Source organism: Camelina sativa, chromosome 3 (genome assembly GCF_030686135.1).
Source record: "Camelina sativa cultivar CO46 ecotype springtype chromosome 3, ASM3068613v1".
Classification (NCBI taxonomy): Eukaryota; Viridiplantae; Streptophyta; class Magnoliopsida; order Brassicales; family Brassicaceae; genus Camelina; species Camelina sativa.
Window position 1 is genome coordinate 25,536,595 of NC_141882.1, and position 17,506 is coordinate 25,554,100.

The 17,506-nt window shown below is 38.0% G+C and overlaps 1 protein-coding gene and 2 pseudogenes across 1 annotated transcript; 2 read left to right on the top strand and 1 right to left on the bottom strand.

Moving 5' to 3' along the window:
- Window positions 1-2,282: 2,282 nt before the first annotated feature.
- On the bottom strand, window positions 2,283-3,234 carry LOC147947691 (uncharacterized). Its single transcript, XM_087507397.1, has 2 exons — window positions 2,391-3,234; window positions 2,283-2,302 (listed from the first exon to the last, which is right to left on the bottom strand). The coding sequence occupies exons 1-2, from the start codon at window positions 3,232-3,234 to the stop codon at window positions 2,283-2,285; spliced, it is 864 nt and encodes a 287-aa protein (XP_087363523.1).
- Window positions 3,235-5,253: 2,019 nt separating this feature from the next.
- Window positions 5,254-8,721, top strand: LOC147947692 (uncharacterized; annotated as a pseudogene).
- Window positions 8,722-16,117: 7,396 nt separating this feature from the next.
- On the top strand, window positions 16,118-17,478 carry LOC104779204 (putative pectinesterase/pectinesterase inhibitor 17 pseudogene; annotated as a pseudogene).
- Window positions 17,479-17,506: the final 28 nt, after the last annotated feature.

Here is a 17,506-nt window from a genome sequence, read left to right on the forward strand (position 1 = left end):
CTATTCCCCAATTAATAGTACAGGTTATTTGGCTAGTCTCGCCGGAGGAGAAACTAGTTAAGCTAATAGACAAAAACGTAAGAAACAGGCTGAGTACTATCAGAAGCTTTTACTTGATGACCTTTATCAATCTTATTCTCATTGATCTAATAAGAATGTACAAAAGAAGTATATACAGTAAAACCTCTATAAATTAATAATGTTGGGACCAAGACATTTTATTAATTTATAGTGATATTAATTTATAGATATATTTTTAATTGTTTTTTTTTAAATTATGAATTGGAACAATTATAGCAAAATAAGATTAAACTTTCGGATGTTATAAATTTTATGGTTTAGGAATTGAACTTGTAATATTTATAAAGCATTATTGACAATAAATTACAAATACTATAAACAAATTGACTTATGCACATGACATACATAAATTCAAATTTATGAATAATAATAATATTAATTCTCATATTTTAATAATCTGTCTAATTATCAAATTGTAAATGATGCATATCTAAAAATTAAAACTTTAAAATTTAATTATTTGTATGACATGTTATAAAATATTTTAGAGATATCATTATAGTTTGAAAATACAACATTACAAATGTTCTATAGAAATGAGTTTTAGGAGAAACATACACTATTATATCAGTATATATATATATATATATATATATAAATTTACATGATTATTAATTTATGATATTATTGGGACCATATTTTACATTGAGATTTCAAAAAAATTATTATCTTATTATCTTATCGAATATTGTTAATTTTTACACTGGCCCGACTTGGGACCAGCAAAATTTATTAATTTATAGTGATTATTAATTTATAGAGTATTAATTTATAGAGGTTTTACTGTATACAGTTTCTGACTTAAGTAAACCAAAACTCTTAAACAAGAACAAAATCAATTAAATCGGTTTATACTATACCGAAACATTAGTCTTAGAGACATCACAATAGTCCCCCTCAAGATGGGACGAAGATATTTATCAGACCCATCTTGCCCGTCAAATAGCGGAAAGGAGCAGGATGAAGACCCTTTGTGAATGGATCTGCAAGTTGTTCCTCAGAACAAACATGAATTAACTGAAACCATCATGCAAGTAACCGTTCTCTAACGATGTGGCAGTATTTCTCTATGTGTTTTGTTCGCTCATGAAAGACTGGGTTACGAGCAATATGAATAGCTGCTTCAATAAAAGAAAGTAGGTTTTACCATATGAACGCGAAACTCCTTAAGGAAAAAAGTAAGCCACATCAGATGACTTTGCAACGACCTGTTGTTTCTTAGACTTCCAAGAGATAAGAGAGGAGCCTAAGAAAAAACAGTAGCCATTAGTGGATCTTCGGGAATCTAAACAGTTTCCATAGTCAGCATCAGCATAACCAATGAGTTGCAATTCAGAAGTAGATGAGTAAAACAGGCCTTGTCCCATTGTGCCTTTGATATATGCCAGAATAGTGTGTAGAGCCTGCAAATGTGCCTTACGTGGAGCCTATGAATATTGACTTAGCTTGTTCACAACAAAGGTTAGGTCCGTTCTTGTTATCTGTAGATACATCAGACGGCCAATGAGCCAACGATAAGCTTTAGCATCAACAAATTCACCCCCTGTGTCCTTTGAAAATTTAGCATCTGGATCAAGAGGAATAGATGATGGTTTACAGCCGAGCATGCTAGTATCATCCAACAGATCCAAGGCATACTTGCACTGACAAACGGTGATTCTAGAAGCAGATCTTGTTATCTCAAGACCCAAAAAATATTTCAAGGCCCAAATCACGAAGCTTGAAATAAGATTGTAGTTGCTGTTATAGAATGTCCACCTCTGCATCATTGTTACTGGCGATAAGAATATCATCCATATACACCAGTACACACATGAAGATAGTTCATGTGATTCTAAAGAAACATGTATGGACACAATAAGATGTAGTAAACCCCAAAGACAAGAGAGTAGTGGAGAATTTAAGGAACCACTGTCTTGAAGCCTGCTTGAGACCATACAAAGATCTCTTCAATTTGCAAACAGCATTAGGAGGTACGGAGTCCCCCTTGCTAGCCGCATATCCAGGAGGTAACTTCATGTAAATTTCTTCATCAAGATCACCATTCAGAAAAGCATTGGATATATCAATTTGGGTTAAAGAGAAACCATGAATAGCTGAGATAGCAAGAAGAAGCTTGACAGATGTAAGTTTAGCAACAGGTGAGAAGGTTTCATGAAAATCAACACCTTCCTCTTGGATATAACCCTTAGCAACTAACCTTACTTTATACCTTTCAACACTGCCATCAGCATTAAACTTGATTTTAAATATCCATTTGCATCCAATAGGAGTCTTATTCGGAGGCAGAGAACAGATCTCCCAAGTACCTGTCACTTCCAAAGCATCAATTTCAGTCCCCATAGCCCCACACCAAACCTTGTGTTTCTTTGCCTCAGTATAGGTTTTGGGTTCGAGTTCTTTATCAATGGAAACTAAAAAAGAGTAGTAAAGAGTAGAAATTTTACCATAAGAGAGATACTGGGAGATTTCGTGTATGGTTGAGGACCCTACTGAATGACAGTAGTAATCCTGAAGATAAGCGGGTGTTTTTGTTCTCCTGTGGGATGTTTGAGCAGAAGGCTCAGAAACACCAATAGTAGGGTTACTAGAAGGCTGAACCTCTACAGAAGGAGAAGGTAAAGAATTATCTTCGCCGGATATATCAGATGACACATGAGAGTTTTGAATCAGATCAGGAAAAAAGTCAATGTTAACTGGTGAAAGATCTGATTTGACAAAAGGAAAGAGCTCTTCGTGGAAGACAACATGTCTCGAGATTGATATGGTATTGCTCTCAAGATCAAGAAGCTTGTATCTTTTATATCCAGAGGGATATCCAAGGAAAACACAAGCTTTAGCTCTAGGATCAAATTTATGTATGTTCTTGGGAGAGGTGGAAACATAACAAAGGCAACCAAAAGTTTTTAATTGACTATAATCCGGTTGTTTCTTTGTGAGAAACTCAAAAGGACTCTTATCATCAAGAATTGGAACAGGAAGACGATTGATAAGATGAACTACAGTGAGTATACAATCACCCCAGTAAGGAAGAGGAATGTGAGATTGGAAAACTAATCCTGGATGATCTGCGCTATGGAGATGGTAAGGACTTTGAACATTATCAGGTGAATCTGATACCTCGAAATGATGTGGAGAACGTGCGGAGAACATCGGTCAAGTGTGATTGGTTTCCTGAACATCAGAGTCACGACGAGCTTGAATCGAACCATATGGTGGCTCACGAGAGCTCGACGATGTAGCTACAGGCAGATCCGGAGTAACAGATCTGTACTTCGATTTGCAATTTCGTTTTCCCATTGCTCAAAATCGCGAGATTGAAGCAAAATGGAAAAAAAAATGAGAATCGAAGCGTTTAGAACAGATGTTAAGCTGGATTAAAAAGAAATAAAGAAGAAACACAAAAAAATTCCTGGAATCGAAGAGATTTTCTGAGAATAAGATGAGAAAGTTAGTTAGGATCACCACGCTCTGATACCATTTTACTTGACGACCTTTATCAATTTTATTCTCATTGATCTAATAAGAATGTACAAAAGAAGTATATATACAGTTTCTGACTTAAGTAAACCAAAACTCTTAAACCAGAACAAAATCAATTAAATCGGTTTATACTATACAGAAACATTAAAACTTAGAGACATCACAATAGAAGCAAAGAGGACACCACCATTCAGATTTGTTTGCGGCAAGGTCATATTAAGCTCATAGCACAATCCTTCTAACAATGTATTAAGAAAACAGCATTAAGAAACAGCTTTGCTTGTGCATTGTAAAAGCAAAATGTTTTTTTTTTTGAATATAGTTTAACATTAAATTGAAAAAAAAAAGTTGCTTAATTACTTTAGTGTAAGTTGTTGTATATATTTTCTTAATTTCTTTAGTAGTAGATTATTATCCTCTGCTGGATAGTACTTTTCAGCTTTTTGGTGCGAGTGATAAACGTTTCTTGCATAACTCCTTTGACAACCACGTAGAAGAAAATTGCATTCCAAATATGCAGAGAATGAAACTAGCATCTCCATCGTCAATATGAACCACTGAAATGAAGAGAACCCCATGGAGTCTCCAGATGCTAGTAACACTGAGATCAGCTCCAATCTCCCAACGTTTTGACGTCACCATCAAACAGAATTTGATCTAACACTTCAAAAAAAACAGAATAAACCAATATGACGGCTTCAAAGAGAGAGGTAAGTGTGAAAACAAAATGTTCACACTAACACTGTTGAATGATAAGAATGAAGAACACAATCTCTACTTATTATCTGGGTGATACACTGTTTTACAAGACTAGAGCCGTCGGCACATCACCGATTCATCAACTTTATCTCCCAAGCAACACATATGTCACTTTTACAATTTACAAACAATCACTACAAGAAAACAGTTGATTTGCGACGGAAATCTGCGACGGTGAAAGTTCCTCGCAAATTTGCGACGGCGTTGCGAGTAGTTTGCTAGGAAGGCGAGGGTACTTGCAATTCCCTCGTAAAATTTGCGAGGGCGAAATCCCTCGCAAATTTGCGAGGGAGGTACTACGGTTTTGCGAATCCGCTAAAGTTCCTCGCAACTCCCTCGCAATATTGCGACGAATTAGCGATGACGAAATCCGTAGCAAATTTGCGAGGGAGTTGATAGGGACGATGATGTCGGCAGCCACGTTTTTCCCGAGTGTAACTGTTATGTCGGCATAACAGTAAAAGCCTCGCAAATCCCTTGCAAGATAACAAAATTTTATACTTCCCTCGCAAATCCCTTGCAAGTTTCCCTTGCAAATCCATAGCAACTATTTTTAGTAAGCCTATAAATAGCAAGTTCATGATCCATGGAAACCACAACACAAAACACTTCCAACAAAAACATTTTTACTACCAAAAAAATATTGTGAGAGAAAAAAAAGGCTACAAAAAAAAGGTCTAAACACTTTTAAATTCTATAATAATGTTTGGAGGCGGGCATCATGAGATATACACAACGAGACGGTGGGTGTACAATCACAGAGATCCAGAGACCGGTGATGTGACGAGAGAGTTTTGTAATGGGTTGCGCGCATTCATGTACCAGGCGACAAACCAAGACTTTGCTCACCAAAACAGTACAATATTTTGTCCATGTCCTAAGTGCTGCAACGATAAGTATTTAGAATTTAATCTAGTGAAGAAGCATCTTTATAATAGAGGATTTATGCCAAATTACTATGTGTGGTTTCGTCATGGAGAGGGTTGTAGCAGTAATGTTGGAAGTAGTAGTATGAATTATGCTGCTGATCAACCTAGTAATTATGGGCATCAAGAATCTGATCAATTTGGTTTTTATGGGTATAATGAAGAAAATAGATTTCATGATATGGTTAATGATGCCTTTCATGAAACTACTGCTGCATTTCCTGAGAATATTACGGAAGAACCCAACGTAGATGCACAACATTTTTATACTATGTTAGATGCTGCAAATCAACCTATCTACGATGGATGTAGAGAAGGTCATTCTAAGTTATCATTGGCATCTAGGATGATGACAAGTAAAGCTGATAATAACTTAAGTGAGAACTGCATGGATTCTTGGGCTGAACTCATTAAAGAGTATTTGCCAGCTGATAATGTATCAGCTGAGAACTACTATGAAATACAGAAGTTGGTTGCGAGTCTTGGATTACCATCTGAAATGATTGATGTGTGCGTTGACTATTGCATGATTTTCTGGAAAGATGATGATAAGTTGCAGGAATGTCGGTTTTGTGGGAAGCCGAGATATCAGCCTACTGAAGGAAGGACGCGAGTGCCATATAAATGTATGTGGTACTTGTCTGTTGCTGATAGATTGAAACGCCTATACCAATCAAAACGGACTGCAGCGGCAATGAGATGGCATGCAGAACATTCTACTGAAGAAGGACAAATTACACACCCATCTGATGCAAAGGCGTGGAAACATTTTCAATCGGTATATCCTGACTTTGCTCAAGAGTGTAGGAATGTTTATCTTGGGTTGTGTACAGATGGTTTTAGTCCATTTGGTATGTCAGGGAGGCAATATTCTTTATGGCATGTTATATTGACGCCATACAATCTTCCTCCAGATATGTGTATGCAAAGCGAATTTCTGTTCTTGAGTATTTTGGTACCAGGTCCAAAGCATCTGAAGCAAGCTCTAGATATCTTCTTGCAACCTCTGATTCATGAGCTGAAGCAGTTGTGGTATGAAGGTGTTCAGACATTCGATTCGTCGCGAAAACAGAATTTCAATATGCGGACAGAGCTAATGTGGACGATTAGTGACTTCCCTGCGTACGGAATGATATCTGGGTGGACAACACATGGAAGATTATCATGTCCTTATTGTATGGATCGTACCGAGGCGTTTCAGTTAAAGTATGGGCGAAAACCTTGCTGGTTTGATTGTCATCGTCGATTTCTTCCCTTGCATCATCCGTACCGGAAGAACAAGAAGTTGTTTAAAAAGAATAAAGTTGTGCGTGTTCCTCCACCAACTTATGTCTCTGGAAATGATTTGTTTGAGCAGATTGATTACTACGGCGCTTAAGAAACATGTAAACGTGGGGGTAACTATCACACACCAGATGGATTTGGAAGCTCTCACAATTGGCAGAAGCAAAGTATTTTTTTGGGAGCTTCCATATTGGAAAGATCTTCTATTGCGGCACAACCTTGACGTGATGCACATCGAGAAAAACTTTTTCGATAATTTTATCGTTACGCTTCTGAATGTGCAGGGTAAAACAAAAGATAGCAGGAGATCTAGGTTGGATTTGGCGGAGATATGCGCAAGGATCGATTTACATCTTACAATAGATGGGAAATTACCTGTACCCCAATTTTGATTGTCAGCAGAGGCTAAGAAGGTGTTGTTCGAGTGGGTTAAATCTGAAGTGAAGTTTCCAGATAGATTTGTCTCAAAATTTTCAAGATGTGTAGAGCAAGGTCAAAAAATTTCAGGTATGAAGAGCCATGATTGTCATGCCTTCATTCAACGACTACTACCATTTGTATTTCTTGAGCTCTTGCCAACACACGTTCATGAAGCAATTGCAGGTATATAAGTATATAATTATATATATACTTATATATTGATATATATATATATATATACATATTACATTGGTTTGTAGGTATCAGAGTTTTTTCCGGGACTTATGCACTAGAACATTGACCATTGATGGCATAGAGCAGTTACGAGATAATATTCTAGTGTTAATTTGTAACTTGGAGAAAATATTTCCCCCTGCTTTTTTTGACGTGATGGAACATCTTCCTATCCATCTACCACATGAAGCTGATCTTGGTGGGCCAGTGCATTTTCGTTGGATGTATCCTTTTTAGCGGTTTATGAAATCTCTTAAAGGAAAGGCCAAAAATCTTGCCAGAGTTGAGGGGTCGATAGTCGCCGGGAGTTTAACCGAGGAAACGTCTCACTTCACATCATACTACTTTAGCCCACTGTGAGAACCAAAAAAACACGTACTCGCCGATATGATGACGGAGGCGTTGCACCTACATATAATGTTCCTGATGTTCCAGATATCTTTGCTCAGATAGGAAGACTTGCTGGAAAGTTAAAGGAAGTTTGGTGGGAAGATCATAGCTATTGTCGAGCAGCTCACAATAAAATCTTGAGGAATCTAGATTATGTTCAACCTTTTCAAAGGTATTTAAAAAAAAAAAACTAAAATTTATTCTATTTTCTAAGAGAACGAACTAACAAATCTCTATTTCTTTGGACTTTTTGAAACGCAGATTCGTGAAGCATATCCTAATTTAGAAGAATCTGACTATGAGGCTTACAAAGAGCGGGATTTCGCTAATTGGTTAAATATTATGTAAGTATATATATATGATATAAATTTATACTATATATGTATTATAGTTTAAAATTTAAATAAACTTATGGTCTAAATACTATTTGTTTATATAGGTTCAGAATAGATATGGAAATGAACCCTTGCCTCTTTGGTTGCGTGAGCTCGTTCAAGAACCAAGAGCGAAGATCACTACTGCTCCGATGTACTTTACTCGTGGTTATACTTTTCATACGTACGCACACGATTGCCGCAAAGCTACAGCAAATTATGGAATTTATGTACAAGCTGGTGATAGCAATTTCTATGGCGTTTTGCAACAAATATTAGAAGTTGATTATCCAAGCCTTCTGAATCTGAGATGCGTACTTTTCAAGTGTCACTGGTGCGATCCATCGGCCCGAGGCATGCGAGTAAATAATTGGGGAGTTGTCGATGTGAATGCGAACAGATCATACCCCAAATTTGATCCTTTCATCCTAGCATCACAAGCACAACAAGTGAGCTTTCTTCCCTATCCTCGTTTAAGGCCAAGACGTGAAATGTTGTTATCAGTCATTAAAGTTAATCCTCGAGGCTGTATAATCAGGTTATTTGATGATCAAGACGTGTTGCAACAAGAAAGAGTCGGTGAAATTTCCATTCCAAACATGTCAACAGAAGATGTTATCCACACTGATCCACAAAACAGGCAAATTGAAGATGTTGATGATGTTTGTAAAGAAGAGGGTGAATTAGACGAATTCGAAGAGTTTGATGATGGAGAAGATTCTAATGAGGATAATGTAGTTTCTAGTAGTTCAGAAAATGAATCTGATTGACCAATAGTAGTTTTTCTAGTTTTTTTTAAGAAAAAAAAAAAAAAAAGATATTTGCAAGGGATTTGCGTTGGATTTGCGAGGGAATGCTTCTATGGTCTCGCAAGGTAGTTGTAAGTCCCTCGCAAAAGCCTATACCCTAAACATTATTTGCTAGGGATTTATGACTTTATCCTAACCCTAACCATTTAAATAGTGCGAGGGATTTACGAGTGCTTTGCTAGGTCTTTGCGAGGGAGTTCCTGCTATTTCTCGCAAGTACGTCGTTAATCCCTCGCAAAGATTATACCTTAAACACTAGATGCTCAAACCCTAAGCTTTTCCACATTGCAATGGATTATAGTGTGTCAATGTGGGTGACATCTTCTATTGATATGTTTGCAATAGAAATTTGATGCTCTAACCCTAAGCTTTTGAACTAGATGATCAAACCCTAAGCTTACACCCTAAACCCTAAAGTATGTTGATGATGAATTTGAAAAAGAGCTTGAATAGAAGAAGTTGAAGTGTCTGATGATGGAGGAGAATTTTATGATACTAAAGTAGTTTCTAATAGTTAAGAAGATGAATCTAATTGCGCAATTGTGGTTTTTCTTGTTTTTTCAAAAAAGATTTATCAATTTGCGAGGGATTTGCATTTAGAATTGCGAGGGAATTCTTGAATTGTCTCGCAAAGTCATAGTTAATCCCTCGCAAAACCTACACATTAAATGTATTTTGCGAGGGACTAACGACCACAACCTAAATCCCAAACATTTAAATATTGCGAGGGATTTGCGAGAAATCCTAGTTAGTCCCTCGCAAAGTCGAAAACCCTAAAACCAAAAGGTTGACTCGCAAATCTCTCGTAATATTTAATTTTATGCGAGGGATTTGCGGGGGGCCCTAGGTAATCCCTTGCAAAATTGTAAACCCTAGACACAACTATATTGTGAGGGATTTGCGAGTCGTTCAAGTTAATCTCTCGCAAATCGTAAACCCTAAGCACCATTAGTCTAGCTAATCCCTCGCAATATTTAATAAGTGCGACAGATTTGCGAGGGTTCATAGCTAATCTCTCGCGAATTTTGCTAGGGATTTGCGAGGTAACAAAATGTTTATATATACAAACGCAAACGAGTTTGAGCGAAGCTCAAACAAGCCGCCGACAAAACCTAATCTTCGTCTTCCTCCTCCGATCAACTTCTTCCTCTTCCAATAAGCTTCTTCCTCTTCCGATCTGCTTCTTCCCAAACCATCTTCTCCCTCTTCCGATCTGGTTCTTCCTCCTCCGATCAACTTCTTCCTCTTCCGATCAACTTCTTCCTCTTCTGATAAGCTTCTTCCTCTTCCGATCTGCTTTACTCTTCTTCCGATCTTCTTCAATCCTAATCTGAAAGGTATAAACCCTAATCTTGTTTTGTTTTCGTTTTTGATTTTGTTTAATCTCGTTTTGTTTTCATTTTGTATTTGATTTTGATTTCGTTTTGTATAAACCCTAATTTAATTTCGTTTTTAAAAGCTTTTGATTTCATTATGTATAAACCCTAATTTGGTTTTACTTTCGATTTTGATTTCGATTTTAATTTCGATTTTGATCTTCTAATTATACAATTTAGATATGCATGTTACTAATTACTAATTGGAAATTTGATTTTCTTTTCTTATAGATGTTTGGAGGCAACTATTACACAAGAGTTCTTTCGGATGCAGGTTTAGCCTCTCCCAGTACTTATAATCGTCGTGGTCCCTCCGGTTCTAACAACTCAAACCCCGGTTCTCACAATAACCGCCGTGCAACCTTGCAACCCCTGCCTGTGATACCTCCTTCTAATAATACGCCTTCACCATCTCCTTCGCATGGTGGCACTGAGCCGAACCCTGACACTCCTGCATCTCAACACGCGCATTCCTCCTCTATAGTCATGTCCCAACGTCTCAACAATCTGACATTGGAGGAGTTACTCGATAGTCCTGGACGATCTAGTTTAACTAAACTAGATCCTCGCCGACCTCCAGGAACTTTGTGGTAAGTTTGTTTTATGTTTTTAATTTGTAATATAATTCAAAATTTGTATTTCCATGGATTCTAATATGTATTTCTTTTGAAGGTTTGACCAAGACTCCTGTGTTGCGGCTAGTGTTCGAAGCATATTTGAAAGAGATTTCAAAGAGCCCCATGCCAATTGGACACAAACGCCGAGTGCAGTGGTAGACCGTTGGTATGAAACGTTTTCGGTAAGTTCAGTCTATTTGTTTGCTATTTACAGTTTGTTTTCTATGCCTTTATTAAATATAGAGTTATCCCTCTTTTTTTTTGCAAGCAAATATACAATTGGGACCGTAGCATAAACGATAGAGTGAGGCAAGAGTTTGAGGGCAAGTTGAAGGACAGGATGTGTGATCAAGTTTCACGATGGAAGTCAAAGTGGAAGCTTAAAGGTGATGAGGCAAAGCCACGATGGATTGATCCTCAGGTATGGGCTGGTCTTGTTCGGTATTGGCTTGATCCTAAATCAGAGATCATGAGCAACAACAGTCGGAATGTCGCTATCATGATCCGGAGGGAATCGGAATATACAAGCATCGTTCAAGCCAAACGTCGTTTAAAGCCCGTGCTCGAAAGCATGTAAGTTCTTTAAGTTTTTATTTTCTTTTCTTATAATTATGCCTTCTGACCTCTTTTATTAGGTAACTAATCAATGTTTTTTTTTCTTTCAAGTCTGAGAATACTGGTGAGCTAACTCCGGATTTCCTACGAATCCTAGAAGACACTCATCGAAAACTGGATGGCTCATTTACTTATGGCAAGTCCGAGTCCTTGTTCAATGAAGTGTCGTCCAGGATTCAAGAGTTGGAATCTGAGATGTGTACCGGGGATAATGGAGAGAGTTCCGCTTCTGGTGGGGTGCCCACTCATATCAAAAACAAAATTTACACTGAGGTAAGTTACAAATTTGTAGTTCTGTTGGTTTTAAATACTAATGATTGTATTTCTAATGATTTTGTGATATCTTGCGATTGTTTTGTTTGAAATGTTGAACTGTTATCATTGTTTTGACTGTTCGTTGAAATGTTGCCATTGTTTTGGTTGGGATAATTTGTGAATCATGTGTATGTGATATCTTTGATGGGTTTGTATGTTATAACTTGTGATTCTTTTGTATGTCATTCCCCCACCAATTGTTTTGTGTTATCTTGTTTTCTTTTATCTTCCATTGTTTTGAATGTGATAACTTGCGATTTTGTTTGTTGTTCAGTTGTTAGGTTGCTCCAAAGAAGAAAAACAGAATTTTTGGAGTTGGTTCTCTGCAGTTTGAAGCGTCCTCTTCCAGTAGCGGTCCACCACATCCGTCTCCAGCTAATGATTCGGTTATATTGGCTCAGAAACTTGCTGCAGCTGAGGAGTGTATCCAAACCCAGGCAACTCAAATCCAAGAAAGTGCTCAAAGAATGCATAGCTACGATGCATACTTCGACTACCTCGCAGAAAAAGACCCTGAGTTTGCAGCCAAGTTCCGGAACCCGACCAACCCAGCAGCTTCCACCAACCCGGAGGGCACCAACCCAGATGGCAACACCGGTGAAATGGTAGCAGCTGGTAGCCAAACTGGGACCAGAAACGTGATATCTCTCTCTCCATCCTTTTGATCTATGTTCTTCTTTGTTCTTTTGATCTATGTTTTTTTTTTGTCGACAATACTCAAACTAAACCTTTTGTAATATTTATGTTTTATATTATTTAGAATTTTATCTATCGAATTTCAATTTTTTTTTTTAGAATTTAATTCTCAATTCTGATTCTAAAAATATTTTTAGAATTTAGATTTTTTTTAGAATTAACAAGAAAATATCAAATATTTATGTACTAGTATATTAAATATCAATTCTGATTTTTTTTTTTATTATGCACAACAATTTGCGAGGGATGAACTATGGCAATATTGAAACGTATTTGCTAGAGACGAAAATCCTCGCAAATTGCGTGATGATTGCGAGATAAGAAATCCCTAGCAATCTGCGTGACATCCGCGAGGAAGGTAGTCCCTCGCAAATTGCGAGTGGTTTGCGAGAAAAACATTCCCTCGCAATATGCGTGAGATTTGCGAGGAAAAATATTTCTCGAAAATTTGCGAGGGAATTGCGATGTTGACCAATTTGCGAGACGCGATTTGAGAGGAACTAGTGTGTCTCGCAAATCCGTTGCTAATGTCTATTTGCGAGGGATTTCCGATGTATTCTTCCATTGCAAATCGACTATTTTCTTGTAGTGAATGCATAATCCTCTTCTAAAACCATACAATCGTTTATATACAAAAATGTCTAAGAAAGTAAACCAGCTCTTCTTCTAAACCGGTTCTCTTCTCATGTGATCCACACGTGCTTGACTTCTTCTTCACTCTATACAGCTTATCATTGAATCAATGTCGCAGAGGTTTAAGTATCTTCAAGAAATAACATTCACATCATTGCGCTTACGACTTGCTAAGCAGAGCTCCCCTTGAACTGGAACAGATCATAGTGAAAGAAAAACGCTCAGAAAAAAAATCCAGCGATGACAACAAAACCATCATTTGATTGCCAACAGTGGGTGAATGAGACAGCTTGTCCATTCTTCCTATATGAGCTCGAACGTGAATACTGATTAAAAGAACATCCATATTCTGTTTTGACAAGGAGACTCAATAACAGCAAGATGATGACACAACCTTCACAAGCATAGTGAAACTATAAGGAATGAGTATCTTCAATATATCAAATGAGAGAAGTTACAGACGTATATATACTAACAGAGGGAGACTAGGGTTTATGTATTTACATAGAAGTCCTTATACTTATAAACCTATACATTTCTACTCTAATACGCCCCCTCAAGATGAAGGAAGCTTGGTGACACCAATCTTTAGACACGCTTGTTGGAACTTCGATCGTGATAATAGTTTGGTAAGAGTGTCGGCGAGCTGATCATCCATAGAGACATGGGAGACACGGAGTCGTTGTGCTTGTATTTGATCCCGGACAAAGTGATAGTCAAGACCAATATGTCTCATTCGCGAGTGGAAGACAGGGTTTGCACATAAGTAGGTGGCCCCTATGTTATCACAGTATATTACCAGAGCGGACGGAAGTTGTATTTGGAGTTCAGTGAGTAGCGAACAGAGCCATCGAACTTCCGCAGCTGTGTTGGCGACTGCTCGGTACTCAGCATCTGTAGAGGAACGGGCAACCCCTCTTTGCTTCTTGGAGGACCATGATAAAGGATTACGACCATTGTAGATTAGATATCCTTTCGTTGATACGTAGTCATCAGTATCGCCTGCCCAATCAGCATCAGAATAACCATGAAGTAGAATAGCTGAATTCGCGTGGAGGAAGATACCATGACTTGGCGTACCAACAAGGTAACTAAGGACACGTTTGGCGGCTTGCCAATGATCAGTGGTTGGCCGATGCATAAATTGAGAAAGGCGGTTAACGGCATATGATATGTTAGGTCGATTAAATGAGAGATACTGAAGACTACCAACAACCGACCTGTATTGAGAGGCATCTTGGAGTGGCGTACCCGAGGCCATGGTGAGCTTTGGTGAAGGTGGTAGAGGTGTGGGAACCGGTTTTGCCATGTGCATATTATTCTTGTGGAGGAGATCCATGATGTACTTACGGTGCATAAGGTGTAGACCGTGTGACGTCCGTGACACTTCAATGCCAGGAAAGTAATGGAGATCCGTGGGGTCTTTGGTGGAGAAGCGGCGAGAGAATGAGTCTAGGACGGATGCAACAACGAACGAGTTATTGCCAGTGACAATAATATCATCGACGTAGACCAGAACATATGTTATATTAGCACCAGAACCGCGAATAAAGAGAGACGTAACAGCAAGAGAATTGGTGAAGCCCGTGTCGAGGAAATGTTGTTTGAGAGCCATGTACCATGCGGGGAGCTTGCTTCAACCCATAGATGGTTTTCGAAGACGACACACGTGTGTAGGTCTATCTTTGTCAATGAATCCCGGTGGTTGTGACATGCGCCTACAAGAAATATGGGTTTTGAGTTTTGAGTTTATGGTTACTTTGGTTTTACGTTTTAGACTTTGAGTTTGAGTTCATGTATCCTAAAGTGATCACTCTAATTACAGCCAAGAACCTCTGATTTTTTTTTTAAAAAAAATCTTGCTTTGACTTTCAATTTCCTGTTTCGGTTTCTTGTTTCATGTTTAATCCGACAACTTATCTTTAAGTTATAGGATCGAAATGTAGAAACATGATGGACAAACCAAAATTGTTCCCCTTAGCAACAAAAACATGCAATTTATCTACAACTCCAAATTGACATAACTTAACACAAGTCAATTCAAATGGGAAAATAACTTGGTACTTTCATCGTAAACTGTTGTTAGACAAGTCCTTAATATGAAATGAACTGGTTCAATGTAGCCAGTCAAGTTAAGATCCTCCAGATCACTCACTTTTTTGCTTTGAAAATGTAGAATATATATATATTCAAAAGAAAGCAGAGTATTCAAAAGAAAAAAAAAAACAGAACTTTGATGCACACAATTCCTCTATCAGTCACATCCACAAATACTTGAACAAATTTTGTAACCATCAATGAACACATGAAAAACTGTTTTTAATTTTTTACATCAAATTACAAGCATTTTTAACTATTGGACATCCAAGCAAAACCCCTAAACTCTAACCATGTAGACATTACAATCTATACTAGCGAGTCTAGACATAGTATTGTATCGTAAAGAACATATCATCATCATCCATATCCACTAATCACGTGGCCATAACCCCAACTTTGGCGACATGTGCTTGTTGGACTCACACGAGTACGTCCTTACTTCTTCTCAACTTAAACCCACCCAAGACGTTTCATCTCAGCAGCTACACGTTTCAGATTGAAGCACAAACTTGTTCATCATACTTGCTCTCTCTCTCTCTCGCTATCTTCTTTATCAACCTAAACAAAACGTTTCACAAACTCGTTCAATCAGATTTCTAGATCTGTTTTCTTCAGAAATTACTGAGATTGTCAATAGAAAACTCATATGTTGCTCTCTTAGAAACTCTACACTTAAAAAGATCAAATAAAAAATGGACCCCTCAATTTGGACACAGAAACTTCTGCATCTAATTAACGTTCCCCTTGATTTCTATGATTCTATACATCAAGCTAGCAAATAAAAAACCACGGACCTGAAGTCTAGTCTTGACAAGCCAAAGAGGATTTGTGGCAATAGTAGTTGCAGCTCCAGCACCAGAACGGACGCAGAAACGGTTAGAGATACGACAATGATCCTCATTATATAATTAGGTACACCTACACTTCTCGTATAAATAAAGAACCTGTACAATACTATGAAAGATATGGAAATTAAGTAAATCAAACTCCCCCCTCCGATAGATCATGATGCAAGGTGATCAATTTAATTTTCAATATATATATTTAATTTTCTTTTCATAACAAAAACTGTTGGTTGTTGTCTCAGGTACCAGCTTGAGCTTATACCTCATATTTTTTGCCATTTTATCTGAATCTGTAGTTTCTCAAAAGATATTCGCCACCGTAACTGTGAGGAAAGACGGAAAAGGCAACTTCAGTAGGATTAGTGATGCAATAGCAGTCGCTCCTGAAAACAACAATGGAGATATCGGATATTTCCATATAGCAATAACGGAGGGAGTTTATGCGGAGTATCTGATCATCCCTTCTAACAAAGGGTATGTGATGATGACGGGGGCCGGTAAGAACCGCACAATCATCACTGGGAACCGCAGCTATGTTGGCGGCTGGAGAACTATGCAATCCGCCACGTTCTGTAATCTAAAATCCTCTTCTTCTTTTTTCTCCTTTCTATTTTCTTCTTATAAAATCTCTTTTTAGGGTTTAGGGTTTGATTCTTAAAGAGTATTTATTATTTATATGGTAATATTATTTTATATAGGTTTAAAAGTTCTTGAAGTTGGGTTACAATAATAGCATAAAATTATCAATCAAGATTCTTGTTGATGACATTATAAAAATATACATACGCAAACTCATAATTAATATATAATAGTTCTTTTTTCTGATGTTGTATACAGCGGCGGTGGGAAAAAGGTTTTGCGCGCGGGATATCACATTTCGAAACACGGCGGGCGCAAACAATGCACAAGCGGTTGCTTTACTATCCATGTCAGATCGATCCGTCTTCTACCGATGCAGTTTTGAGGGCTTCCAAGACACACTCTACGTTCACTCCAACTTCCAATTTTACCGCGACTGTGACGTTTACGGGACCGTCGATTTCATCTTTGGAAACCGCAGCCGTCATTTTTCAGAATTGCAATATCTACGTACGGCGTACTCCTACAGTCCTACTGGCACCAATACAGTCACTGCTCAACCCAAATCAAACCTCGGGAGTCATCATCCACAATTCGCGTGTCACTGCTGCTACGGATCTTCTACCGGTTTTGGGATCCACCAAAACGTATTTGGGTCGACCATGGGACAAATACTCGACGACGGTTTTCATGAAGACATATCTCGACATTCTTATTGATCCACGTGGCTGGCTTGAATGTAATCATACTACCGATGTCAGCACTTTGTTCTATGCGGAGTTTCAGAACAACGGTCCAGGTGCTTCAACATCAGGTCGAGTCACATGGCCTGGGTTTCGGATCCTTCATTCTGCTTCAGAGGCTTCAAGGTTTACCGTTGCTACTTTCCTTGCTGGCAGCTCCTGGATTCCACCCGGTGTGCCATTTACTTCTGGTCTCTGAGTTAATATATATAATATATTGCATAGAC